We start from the raw sequence: 13,828 nt of genomic DNA, 5'->3' as shown, positions 1-13,828 counted from the left end.
CCTAGCAAAAAAAAAATTTTGGTTCAAAAATTGTGCTGATGTAAAGTAGACTTGTGGGAAATGCTACTTATTAAGTATTTTGTGTGACATACTGTATCTCTGTGACTCAAAATTTTCACGAAATTTCAGTTTTTTCACAAATAAATGCAAGTCTTATTGAAGAAATTTTCCCACTATCATGAAGTACAATATGTCATGAGAAAACAATGTCAGAATCATCAGGATCCGATGAAGTGTTCCAGAGATATAACCTCATAAAGGGACAGTGGTCAGAATTTTAAAAATTGGCCCGGCCATTAACGTGCAAACCACCCTTGGGGCTTAAGGGGTTAATAAATATGTTAAAAAGAAGAGGAACCAATACTGACCCCTCTGGTACCCCACTGCTAACCGCAACCCAGTCCGAGTGTGCTCCATTAATAACCACTCTTTGTTTCCTATCCCTGAACCAGCTCTTAACCCACTTACACATATTTTCCCCTATCCCCATTATTCTCATTTTATGTATCAACCTTTTGTGTGGCACCGTATCAAAAGCTTTTGAAAAGTCCATATCCAGTAAGTCCACTGGGTTCCCTTGGTCCAGTCCGGAACTTACCTCTTCATAGAAATTGATCAGATTAGTCTGACATGAACGGTTCCTAGTAAACCCATGTTGATATTGGGTCATAAGGTTATTCCTCTTCAGATACTCCAGTATAGCATCCCTTAGAATGCCCTCCAGGATTTTACCCACAGTAGAGGTTAAACTTACTGGCCTATAATTTCCGAGTTCAGTTTTTGTCCCCTTTTTGAATATTGGCACCACATTGGCTATACGCCAGTCCTGTGGTACAGACCCTGTTATTATGGACTCTTTAAAGATGAAAAATAACGTAGGCTGTATCCTGGATCTCATACCTCCCATAGCCACCGCTGTTATTAATCATGTACGTTCCCATTCCTGTCATCACCATGCCCCTTCTCCTGATCACTTCATCCAATGATTCGTCCACCATATTTTTACTAAAAACCTGTACCTTCCCAGCAGCAACTGTGTAGGAAAACACTTTACAGTTTTGCAAGGTGTTTATGATGCCTGTAAAAAAAATTTTTTGAAAAATTGCCACCTCCATGGGGAAATGTTTGTCAGCCCATGCACTTAGTGTATGGGCATTACAATTGTAGGAGACACAATCCTTTACATTGGGCCTAGGTTTTAATTAGCCCTTCAGCGGTGTTAGGGGTAGGCAATCTAGGCCCACTCCCAAAAGGGCCCCTAGTGGTGTGCTGCTTGTAGCAGCACACCACATGGCCGCTATGAGGTCCGTGAGTCAGGGAGGCTCAGTGGCAGTGCAGGCTCAGCTACTTGTATCAGCATCATTCTTCCTCAGTCGGTATAAAGAGACCTGGAAACAAGTGTTGAACGACTTCAATATTGTCGTCAATCTCATTTAACGGCTTGAACTCAGCCCATGTAAATACAACCAAAATGTTTCTCTGTGATGATGCAATATGTTAGCATTTGGGGCCCCACTTAAAAATTTTTCCCACGGCCCCACTTTGTCTAAAACCGACCCTGCTCGAGATGGCTACCATAATCAGCAGTGTTGAAGCATAGACAGGATTATTGTGTACTAATAGATGTTTTAGTAAAGAGTTTCATGTCCACGACAATGAAAACTGGAGTATTTTGCGTTAGTGTTAGTAGAGGCATGCACCAAGAATAAGTCAATCAGCTGTGTTAGGGCTTCCTTTATTCATTTATTTTAGGCCGTCAGTACTTGCTGCCCATAAAGTCCAGAAGAAAAACATTTTGAGCAGCTATTAAAGTTAATTGTGTAGTCATTGGATCTTATAAGACTTTTTAAATTATTAAGGGCAAATTCAGACACCCACGTAATACAGTGGACTTGCACTGGTCTTCTGACCCAAACATTACAGCTGCATGGACATATATAAGACTGTTGAGTCAGGCCGGGAGACCCACGACCAGTCCGTGATTGATGTTCCATACACAGAACGTGCTTCACGACCGTCTGAGATTGCAATAATGGTGGTTATGTTTTAAAACTTATGGTGGCGTATGACACATTTTCATCTGTAGTTTCCTGAAATAAAAGAAGACAAGGTTCACCATAAAATAGATGGCACAACTTCTATTAGTGCATGGAATTAAATATTAATCACACTGCTTTTTTTTTCTATTATATTTACCTTCATGCTTCCCTGCTGCTATTTTGTTTCCCTTAAAATCTATGGTAAGAATCTAAATGGCCATATACATACACCCATTGTCAGATCCTCAAAATGGGCACCACATCCTAGTAAATTTTGTGACAAATAAACATGGAAAGCTCTGTATCTGTTGTTTATGTATTATTGCTGTGAAGTTCCTTTTTCTTATGTTTTTTAACTTCAAAAATGCCTTATTATGGACAAAAAGTGTCCATAGTTATTAAGGTTGTGGATTTTAATAAGATGTAATAAAGAGAACCTTTGAAGATTATCTGTGCCTTGAAAATCAACTCTGATACTGAGGGATCAAATTATAGTTGCCTGTAGAAGTGTATAGAGAGGGGAGACTGGAGGGAGACAGCGGAAGAAACACAAAAAAGGTGAATTAGCATCTAGTGGATAGAGCCTGCAGAGGGGAAAGTGCTTACTTTTAGCACTAATTGCTAACCATTCCATTTACGGTAGATTACTTCCGTGCAAGACAAAATAGTTATAGTTACATTTTAAAAGCTGATGCTCATTATGCAGACACCATTTTCTCCCATACTGGTATACACATGCATGTTCAGCTTGCCCTTGGCACGTGTTCTCATAGTTTCATGGTTTTAAGGTTGAAATAAAACATAAGTTCATCATCATAATCTAACATGTTGATCCAGGGGAAGACACTTTCCCTGTGATGCAAATGCTAATTGAACAATATTAGGGGAAAAAAATTTTCTCAACTTCCCAACTCAACTGCAAATGGCAAGTAGACAAGTTCCCGATCAACGTCCCATCGGAGAATCTAGTAGCCATAATCTCCCATAACATCAAAATATCTGACATGTGTATATCAAGTATGCATTAACAGAGAGTTGGGATAATTCCATACATATTAGATGGTCAGCAGGTCTGAAAAATCCAGCTAATCACACTCTGATCAGAGTTTGATCAGAATGTGATGATAGTGTGATTCGATTTTCGCAGAAGACGAGCAGATTTTTTCAACAGACTCATTGACTTACATGGCCGAGTGCCATTAGAAAAACAGATGTAAATCGAGCACGCTGCGTTTTTTGCCCTCAGACAAACTCTGTCCAAGGAGAAAATCTGCTTGGCCCCATAGAATAACATTAATCTGAGCGCAATCTGATGTTTTGTTGGCTCGCACTAGGACCGAAAATACGGTCTTCTGTACATTCCTAAGGGTATGTGCACACAACATCTTTTTCAGGTGAATCCGCTCCGTAAGATGTCCGAAAAAGCACTAAATAAACTCCAAAAAGATGGAATATATGCGCTGCAGCGTAAAAGTTTCCAAAGATGAGAAACGATTAAACGAAGTGATAAAACCATTCTTCAGGAGACTTCTGCATGGAAGCTGATCACTAGGTTTTTTTTATATAATTTTACCTAAAGCCAGTAGTAAAAAGATGTTGTAAAAGCATGCCCAATCCTAACAGCGTTTCATATACTCACTGTCAGGATTCAGCTCTTCAGTTATCACATGGCCACTCATATGCGATTTTCATGCTTATGGTCTCCTGCGAACTAGCTTATCTACCTGCTTCTCTCAATGAAGCAGGTGCTGTAGCTTTTCACTGAACATCGAGGAGAGAATTGTGAAGAGTGGCTCGTCAGCACACAGATGTGCAATCTGTGTATATGCAATCACATGACGACAACTCAAACTGCCGGCCTGTGTATAAGAGGGGGCGCCAAACTGAATTATTTGCCAGAAAACCTAGAGCCGCCTCTGCATTGATCACAAGAATTACCGCAATAAAGCATTCATGAGAACTGGATGTGTCAACCTGACGATCTAGGGCACAGTAGAATTGTCGTTTTGATGTTACACTATATTGGATGACAGTGTTTTATAATAAGGTCCATAGTTTAGAAATGCAAGAAACATTTCTTATAACTACCCAATGAAACAATAAAATATTTAATCCATTACTTTGTGTGTTGAATTATTTTATTATATTATTATTATTATTATGATACTCATACAAACCTAAATAATGACATTTCTAGGCCATTTTTACCTTAAAATAAATGCCGCAAAACAAAACAAACAAAAGCAATTTTGGCATTGTATTTTTTTTACTATTTTAGCACACTTGAATTTTAAAATGAAAACTTGCCCTGAAAAAAAAGCCTCCTTTTGCTTAATTGATGGACAAGTGAAAGGGCTATGGTTCTTGGAAGAAGGGGAGTAAAATTTGATAGCACAGAAATGGGAAATTTTCCGGCCATTAGGGGGTTAATGTTTCATAGTCCATTATTATTATCGTCAGAGGATCATTATTTCCATAAAATTGCACGTGAGGTCTTACCAAGTGCTGACCACCAACACTGTTTGAAGTCTCCTGATTTTGACATCTGTATCCAGACTGTTCAGACTTCTTGTTAACTTAAAAGGATAAAAAATAATTTTTTAGCAACAAAAACATTGTTGTATTGCCACTTAGAATATGTTAAGAAACAGACAGATGATAGATTGTATAGTATCTAACCTAAGGCTAAGGCAAAATTTGAGAAACTTGCACTTTCAGCCAGAACATTTTTAATCATGGGCCAAAATATATGCATTGCTGGAGTAGTATCACCTATTGCTATAACATAAGAGACACAGAGATGCATAAATACAAACTGCGCTGTACATAAAATGGGCTGCCCAATATCTTTCTACCAGATACAAGTTTTGCATTTTACTAAATAAAGAATTTGTGTGGATCCTTCCATAAGGTAAAATTAAATTTTCATTTTTAGCACTTACCTTAATCTTTGACTCAATCATAGCATGTGATGTAGAACTTACGTTCAGTTCTCATCACTGTTAATCTTTTCCATTTGTCTGTTCCGTTTAGACTAGAAAAATGGAATTAGCCTCCTGTGCATTACTGTTTCAAATGGAAACAGAGGCCTCACTTATTTATAAGAGGTCCGTCTGGTTTCAGTTTGTTCCTTATTTTTAGAATAGAAGAAAAAGTCCTGCTTGCACAACTATCTAAAAGTAATCAATGGTCAGCCATTGGTTTGTAAGGGCTGATACCAACTAATTTATAGTGCTACCTCCTGTAGTTTTGATGATGTTTCTTTTTCTTATCCTAGGTCATATGGCAAGGCTCATTAAAGGGTAGATATTGACTTTTAGGATTGCTACATCCAATAGGCTAAATTAAAATACTTAAAGGGGTATTCCCATCTCCAAGATCCTATTCCACTATGTAGTAGGTGTATTAATAATAACATTAGCAAATACCTCCAATTAGAAATGTAGTATAGTTCTTCTCATTCGCTTTGTCACTTACCCAATGTACAAGACATTGTAGTAGCTTAGGTATTCATGGTTATGACTACTAACAGCTAACTGTTACTATATGAGTAGTAATAGATATAGATTACATCTATTTCAATTAATATTATAATAAAGTAGTATGCATTAGGATAGAGAACACTAGGATAAAGGGGACACTTAAACAACACATTATAACTCCATGTCAATCACACTTCTGAAATAAAAACTGTCCAGTTACGAAGCAACACCAATTGTGAATCAATTTCTCCTGCTGTTGTACAAATGTAACAGACAACAGACAGAAATGATAGACAATGAGCAAGACCCCTATAAAGGAGCAGTTTTGCAGGGGGTGACCACAGACCATTTATCTGTTCTCAGCTATCTGTTCTAGCTGGTGTTTTGGTCACTTTTGCATTTTGTTATAGCTTACACTCCTAGAGGTACTGTATAGTAGCAGGCTGTGTCTAAAACCCACATAAGTTGTTCCAAGTACTGCAGCTCATCCAGGATGGCATATCTGTGCGAGCTGTGGCAAGAAAGATAGCTGTCAGTATCATTCACATTTACAGTATTTTATATTCAGCCAGCCTGGGTTCAATCAATTCATAAAATATTTTTCAATGTTAATATTATTTGTATTACGGTAATTACAGTGCTACCCAGTTATTATAATGTCACTCCTGATTATAAGGGACAACTGTATCCCATAGACCAGAATTTAATTTGGGGACCCCAGCTTATCCTCTCCCACTTGATTCTTGGTCAGGGTGTTGTGGATTCTGTTTTTGGGCTCCCTCTGGTGGTTACAACTGGTACTGGGTGACTTTGGTGGGTGGCGGTCTCTGGTTTCCACCTGTCCATCAGAGGCTGGGTGTTTCCTATTTAACCTGGCTTTCCTGTCATTCCCTTGCCAGCTATCAATGTATCAGTGTGTCTCTGTTACCTGCTCCTAAAGCCTTCAAGACAAGCTAAGTTCTGATTTCCCTGTTTCATGTTTGCTTTCATGTTTTTAGTCCAGCTTGCAGATATGTAATTCTCTGCTACTGGTTGCTCTGGTGGGCTGAAATTACCACTCATGTACCATGAGTTGGCACATGAGTTCAAGTAATTTCAGGATGGTATTTTGAAGGGTTTTTAAGCTGACCGCGCAGTGCACCTTTTGTATCCTCTGCTATCTAGCTTAAAGCGGGCCTCATTTTGCTGAATCTATTTTCATAACTACGTTTGTGCCTTCCTCTCATTTCACCGTCATTATATGTGGGGGGCTGCTATTTCTTGGGAATATTTCTCTGGAGGCAAGATAGGTCTGTGATTCTTCTGATAGGGGAAGCTAGATCTCCGGCTGGCGCGAGGCGTCTAGAGTCCCCCCAGGAACGCTCCCCGGCTACTGTTAGTTGAGTGTTGAGGTTCAGGATCGCGGTCAGCTCAGGTTCCATCACCCTAGAGCTCGTCCTGTTTTTGCCCATGTTATTTGTTAAATTCCCTGCCATTGGGAACATGACAGTATAGCCGGCCCACAGAGTGTTAATTGTTTGGGCTGAAGCAGGAGGAAAAGAAGTGTTTAAGGGTAATTTTTTTTTTTTTTTTTTCCCCTCAGAGTTTTGCTGCCTAACCCTTAATTGCTGTCTAGCTGCTTCTTACCTCCTCTTAACCCTTGAATGGCTCTGACCTTAGCTGTTTAACATGGATGTCCAGAGTTTGGCTTCCAGCCTGAATAATCTTGCTGCAAAAGTTCAAAACATACAGGATTTTGTTGTTCACACTCCTATGTCTGAACCTAGAATTCCTATTCCAGAGTTTTTTTCTGGAGATAGATCTACCTTCCTGAATTTCAGGAACAATTGCAAATTGTTTCTTTCTTTGAAATCTCGCTCCTCTGGAGACCCTGCTCAGCAGGTCAAGATTGTAATATCTTTCCTGCGGGGCGACCCTCAGAATTGGGCATTTGCATTGGCACCAGGGGATCCTGCATTGCTCAGTGTGGATGCGTTTTTTCTGGCACTGGGATTGCTCTATGAGGAACCTAATCTGGAGATTCAGGCTGAAAAGGCTTTATTAGCCCTCTCTCAGGGGCAAGATGAAGCGGAAGTATATTGTCAAAAATTTCGGAAATGGTCGGTGCTTACTCAGTGGAATGAGTGCGCCCTGGCTGCAAACTTCAGAGATGGTCTTTCTGAAGCCATTAAGGATATTATGGTGGGGTTCCCTGCGCCTACAGGTCTGAATGAGTCTATGGCTATGGCCATTCAGATTGATCGGCATTTACGGGAGCGCAAACCTGTGCACCAGTTGGCGGTGTCTTCTGAACGGGCACCTGAGACTATGCAATGTGATAGAATTCAGTCCAGAAGTGAACGGCAAAATTATAGGCGGAAAAATGGATTGTGTTTTTATTGTGGTGATTCAGCTCATGTTATATCAGCATGCTCTAAACGCACAAAAATGGTTGATAAATCTTTTGCCATTAGTACTCTGCAGTCTAAGTTCATTTTGTCTGTAACTGATTTGTTCACTGTCATCCATTTCCGTCGATGCCTATGTGGATTCGGGCGCTGCCCTGAGTCTTATGGATTGGTCATTTGCCAAACGCTGCGGTTTTAGTCTGGAGCCTCTGGAAGTTCCTATTCCTTTGAAGGGAATTGACTCTACACCATTGGCTATGAATAAACCGCAGTACTGGACACAATTGACCATGCGCATGACTCCCGTTCATCAGGAGGTGATTCGCTTCCTTGTACTGTATAATTTACATGATGTACTAGTGCTTGGTCTGCCATGGTTACAAACTCATAATCCAGTCCTGGATTGGAAAACAATGTCTGTGTTAAGCTGGGGATGTCAGGCGGTTCATGATGATGCACCTCTGATTTCAATCGCTTCATCTACTCCTTCTGAGGTCCCTGCGTTTTTGTCTGACTATCGGGATGTTTTTGAGGAGCCTAAGCTCAATTCGCTCCCTCCTCATAGGGATTGTGACTGTGCTATAGAATTAATTCCTGGCAGTAAGTTCCCTAAGGGTCGTTTATTTAATCTGTCAGTGCCAGAGCATACTGCTATGCGGAATTATATTAAGGAGTCCTTGGAAAAGGGACATATTCGTCCATCTTCGTCCCCTCTGGGAGCAGGTTTTTTTTTCGTGGCTAAAAAAGATGGTTCCCTGAGGCCTTGTATAGATTATCGCCTTCTGAATAAGATTACAGTCAAATATCAGTATCCATTGCCATTATTGACTGATTTGTTTGCTCGCATTAAGGGGGCTAGGTGGTTCACTAAGATAGATCTTCGCGGTGCGTATAATCTTGTGCGGATAAAGCAGGGTGATGAGTGGAAAACCGCATTTAATACGCCTGAGGGCCATTTTGAGTATTTGGTAATGCCTTTTGGACTTTCTAATGCTCCTTCAGTCTTTCAGTCCTTTATGCACAATATTTTCCGTGAATATCTGGATAAGTTTATGATTGTGTATTTGGATGATATTTTGGTGTTTTCTGATGACTGGGAGTCTCATGTTCTACAGGTCAGGAAGGTGTTTCAAGTCCTGCGGGCCAATTCTCTGTTTGTGAAGGGCTCAAAATGTCTCTTCGGAGTCCAGAAGATTTCTTTTTTGGGGTACATTTTTTCTCCTTCTACTATTGAGATGGATCCCGTCAAGGTTCAGGCGATTTGTGACTGGACACAACCTACATCTGTTAAGAGTCTTCAGAAGTTTTTGGGTTTTGCTAATTTTTATCGTCGGTTCATTACTAATTTTTCCAGTGTTGTTAAACCTTTGACTGATTTGACTAAAAAGGGTGCTGATGTTGCTAGTTGGTCTCCTACGGCTGTGGAGGCCTTTCAGGAACTTAAGCGCCGGTTTTCTTCTGCTCCTGTGTTATGTCAACCAGATGTTTCACTTCCCTTTCACGTTGAGGTTGATGCTTCCGAGATTGGAGCGGGGGTGGTTTTATCACAGAGAAGTTCCGATGGCTCGGTGATGAAGCCATGTGCGTTCTTTTCTAGAAAATTCTCGCCCGCCGAGCGCAATTATGATGTGGGTAATCGGGAGCTTTTGGCCATGAAGTGGGCATTTGAGGAGTGGCGTCATTGGCTTGAGGGTGCTAGACATCGTGTGGTGGTCTTGACTGACCACAAAAATCTGATTTACCTTGAGTCTGCCAGGCGTCTGAATCCTAGACAGGCTCGTTGGTCGTTATTCTTTTCTCGTTTCAATTTTGTGGTTTCATACCTGCCAGGTTCAAAGAATTTGAAGGCGGATGCTCTTTCCAGGAGTTTTGTGCCTGACTCTCCTGGAGACTCTGGGCCTACTGGTATCCTTAGGGATGGGGTAATATTGTCCGCCGTCTCCCCAGACTTGCGACGTGCATTGCAGGAGTTTCAGGTGGATAAACCTGATCGTTGTCCACCAGAAAGACTGTTTGTTCCGGATGATTGAACCAGTAGAGTCATCTCCGAGGTCCATTCTTCTGTGTTGGCTAGTCATCCTGGAATATTTGGTACTAGAGATTTGGTGGCCAGGTCTTTTTGGTGGCCTTCCTTGTCAAGGGATGTGCGCACCTTTGTGCAGTCTTGTGAAGTGTGTGCTCGGGCTAAGCCTTGCTGTTCTCGGGCCAGTGGGTTGTTGTTACCCTTGCCTATCCCGAAGAGGCCTTGGACGCACATTTCCATGGATTTTATTTCAGATCTCCCTGTCTCACAGAAAATGTCCGTTATCTGGGTTGTGTGTGACCGCTTTTCTAAGATGGTTCATTTGGTACCCTTGCCTAAGTTGCCTTCCTCCTCTGAGTTGGTCCCTTTGTTTTTTCAGAACGTGGTTCGTTTGCATGGGATTCCGGAGAATATCGTTTCTGACAGGGGATCCCAGTTTGTGTCTAGATTTTGGCGGACGTTTTGTGCTAAGATGGGCATTCATTTGTCTTTCTCGTCTGCATTCCATCCTCAGACGAATGGCCAGACGGAGCGAACTAATCAGACCTTGGAAACTTATGTAAGGTGTTTTGTTTCTGCTGATCAAGATGACTGGGTTGCCTTTTTGCCACTGGCCGAATTTGCCCTTAATAATCGGGCTAGTTCTGCTACTTTGGTTTCTCCTTTCTTTTGTAATTCGGGGTTTCATCCTCGTTTTTCCTCTGGTCAGGTGGAGCCTTCAGATTGTCCTGGAGTGGACGTGGTGGTGGACAGGCTACATCAGATTTGGAATCAGGTGGTGGACAATTTGAAGTTGTCTCAGGAGAAGGCTCAGCAGTTTGCTAATCGCCGTCGCCGCGTGGGTCCCCGACTTCGTGTTGGGGACTTGGTGTGGTTGTCTTCTCGTTTTGTCCCTATGAAGGTCTCTTCTCCTAAGTTCAAGCCTCGGTTCATCGGTCCTTATAAGATCTTGGAGATTCTTAACCCTGTATCTTTTCGTTTGGATCTCCCAGCATCGTTTGCTATTCATAATGTGTTCCATCGGTCGTTATTGCGGAGGTATGAGGTGCCCGTTGTTCCTTCGGTTGAGCCTCCTGCTCCGGTGCTGGTGGAGGGAGAATTGGAGTATGTTGTTGAGAAGATCTTGGATTCTCGTGTTTCCAGACGTAAACTCCAGTATTTGGTTAAGTGGAAGGGTTATGGTCAGGAGGATAATTCCTGGGTGGTCGCCTCTGATGTTCATGCGACTGATTTGGTCCGCGCCTTCCATAGAGCTCATCCTGATCGCCCTGGGGGTTCTCGTGAGGGTTCGGTGACCCCTCCTCAAGGGGGGGGGTACTGTTGTGGATTCTGTTTTTGGGCTCCCTCTGGTGGTTACAACTGGTACTGGGTGACTTTGGTGGGTGGCGGTCTCTGGTTTCCACCTGTCCATCAGAGGCTGGGTGTTTCCTATTTAACCTGGCTTTCCTGTCATTCCCTTGCCGGCTATCAATGTATCAGTGTGTCTCTGTTACCTGCTCCTAAAGCCTTCAAGACAAGCTAAGTTCTGATTTCCCTGTTTCATGTTTGCTTTCATGTTTTTAGTCCAGCTTGCAGATATGTAATTCTCTGCTACTGGTTGCTCTGGTGGGCTGAAATTACCACTCATGTACCATGAGTTGGCACATGAGTTCAAGTAATTTCAGGATGGTATTTTGAAGGGTTTTTAAGCTGACCGCGCAGTGCACCTTTTGTATCCTCTGCTATCTAGCTTAAAGAGGCAAGATAGGTCTGTGATTCTTCTGATAGGGGAAGCTAGATCTCCGGCTGGCGCGAGGCGTCTAGAGTCCCCCCAGGAACGCTCCCCGGCTACTGTTAGTTGAGTGTTGAGGTTCAGGATCGCAGTCAGCTCAGGTTCCATCACCCTAGAGCTCGTCCTGTTTTTGCCCATGTTATTTGTTAAATTCCCTGCCATTGGGAACATGACATCAGGGATAGGGACAACTTTAATAGTACCGTAAGTATTTTAACATTGACAAAATTTACATTTTAGTAATATATATTCACACTCTTACTCATTTTCCCCTACTTTGTATTATTAGTCTACTGGTGGTGTACCTTCTATGGGAATAGACATGGGTGAGCGTATTTTGTATACATCCAATAGGTAGCTCTAGAGTTCAAGTTCAAAAAAGTCGAATACCTTAATGATGAAACTCTGATATAAAATGCTTGGCTGTGAATGATACATTACGATTACATTCTGTACAATTAATATTATCATTAAGATATTCCAGAATATGCACTATCATTAAAAGCATATGCTATTAGGATCTATAATATAACGCTGGGAGCATCACTCTGTCCGAAGCCTTTATAGACTGCGCAAGCGCAAGTGCCGGCGCAGTCTGGACCCCACAGAGCGACGCTCCCAGGAGATCGCGGTATGCGTAAGCACTGAACGCACACCGCGATCTCCAATGGAGAAGCAGGGACGAGCCAGGAGGGTGAGTATGCTGCTATATTTACCTGTCCCGTTCCAGCGATGCGCGCTGCTCTGTCCTCCACATCCTCTGCCTGTGACGTTCAGTTCAGAGGGTGCGATGACTCGCTTAATGCGTGCCGCCCTCTGACTGAACAGTGAGTCACAGCCAGAGGAGGTGGAGGATGGAGGAGCAGCGCGCACCAGTGGACCGGGAGGACAGGTGAATATAGCAAGTGCTGGGGGCCTGAGCTAGCGGCGACTCCCCCCCTGACCCCCACAGCGTGCCGGTGTCCCCGCCTGCTCAGGCCCCCGGCACTCGGCTCCCAGCACAGCCGCCCGCACTCACCACAGCCACGCACAGCCGTCCGCACTCACCACAGCCACGCACAGCCGCCCGCACTCACCGCAGCCACGCACAGCCGCCCGCACTCACCACAGCCACGCACAGCCGCCCGCACTCACCACAGCCACGCACAGCCGCCCGCACTCAGCACAGCCGCCCGCACTCAGCACAGCCATGCACAGCCACCCGCACTCACCGCAGCCACGCACAGCCGCCCGCCCGCACTCAGCACAGCCGCCCGCACTCAGCACAGCCACGCACAGCCGCCTGCACTCACCACAACCTCGCACAGCCGCCCGCACTCAGCACAGCCGCCCGCACTCAGCAACGCCACGCACAGCCACCGGCACTCAGCACAGCCACGCACAGCCTCCCGCACTCAGCACAGCCGCCGGCACTCAGCACAGCCACGCACAGCCGCCTGCACTCAGCACAGCCACGCACAGCCACCCGCACTCAGCACAGCCACGCACAGCCGCCCGCACTCAGCACAGCCGCCCGCACTCAGCACAGCCACCCTCGGGCACTAGAGCCCGCACTTAGCACAGCCGCCCGCACTCAGCACAGCCGCCGGCACTCAGCACAGCCACGCACAGCCGCCTGCACTCAGCACAGCCACGCACAGCCACCCGCACTCAGCACAGCCACGCACAGCCGCCCGCACTCAGCACAGCCGCCCGCACTCAGCACAGCCACCCTCGGGCACTAGAGCCCGCACTTAGCACAGCCGCCCGCACTCAGCACAGCCGCCGGCACTCAGCACAGCCACGCACAGCCGCCTGCACTCAGCACAGCCACGCACAGCCACCCGCACTCAGCACAGCCACGCACAGCCGCCCGCACTCAGCACAGCCGCCCGCACTCAGCACAGCCACCCTCGGGCACTAGAGCCCGCACTCAGCACAGCCGCCCGCACTCAGCACAGCCGCCCGCACTCAGCACAGCCGCCCGCACTCAGCACAGCCGCCCGCACTCAGCACAGCCGCCCGCACTCAGCACAGCCGCCCGCACTCAGCACAGCCGCCCGCACTCAGCACAGCCGCCCGCACTCAGCACAGCCGCCCGCACTCAGCACAGCCGCCCGCACTCAGCACAGCCGCCCGCACTCAGC

The 13,828-nt window shown here is 44.7% G+C and overlaps 1 protein-coding gene across 2 annotated transcripts in view; it reads right to left on the bottom strand.

Moving 5' to 3' along the window:
* Positions 1-1,706: 1,706 nt before the first annotated feature.
* The window catches only part of LOC143815566 (uncharacterized), a 201,967-nt gene continuing 189,845 nt past the window's right edge, over positions 1,707-13,828 (bottom strand). For both annotated transcript variants that reach the window (XM_077294889.1, XM_077294891.1), the window contains exons 5-6: positions 4,539-4,615; positions 1,707-2,090 (exon numbers count right to left, since the gene is read on the bottom strand). In XM_077294889.1, the coding sequence (XP_077151004.1) occupies positions 2,040-2,090; positions 4,539-4,615 (128 nt within the window). In that variant the 3' untranslated portion in view covers positions 1,707-2,039. The remainder of the gene's footprint in view (positions 2,091-4,538; positions 4,616-13,828) is intronic.

This window comes from Ranitomeya variabilis, chromosome 3 (genome assembly GCF_051348905.1).
Source record: "Ranitomeya variabilis isolate aRanVar5 chromosome 3, aRanVar5.hap1, whole genome shotgun sequence".
In the NCBI taxonomy this organism is placed as follows: domain Eukaryota; kingdom Metazoa; phylum Chordata; class Amphibia; order Anura; family Dendrobatidae; genus Ranitomeya; species Ranitomeya variabilis.
Note: the sequence above shows the minus strand (reverse complement) of the source record. Positions and strands in the feature narration are given on the sequence as shown.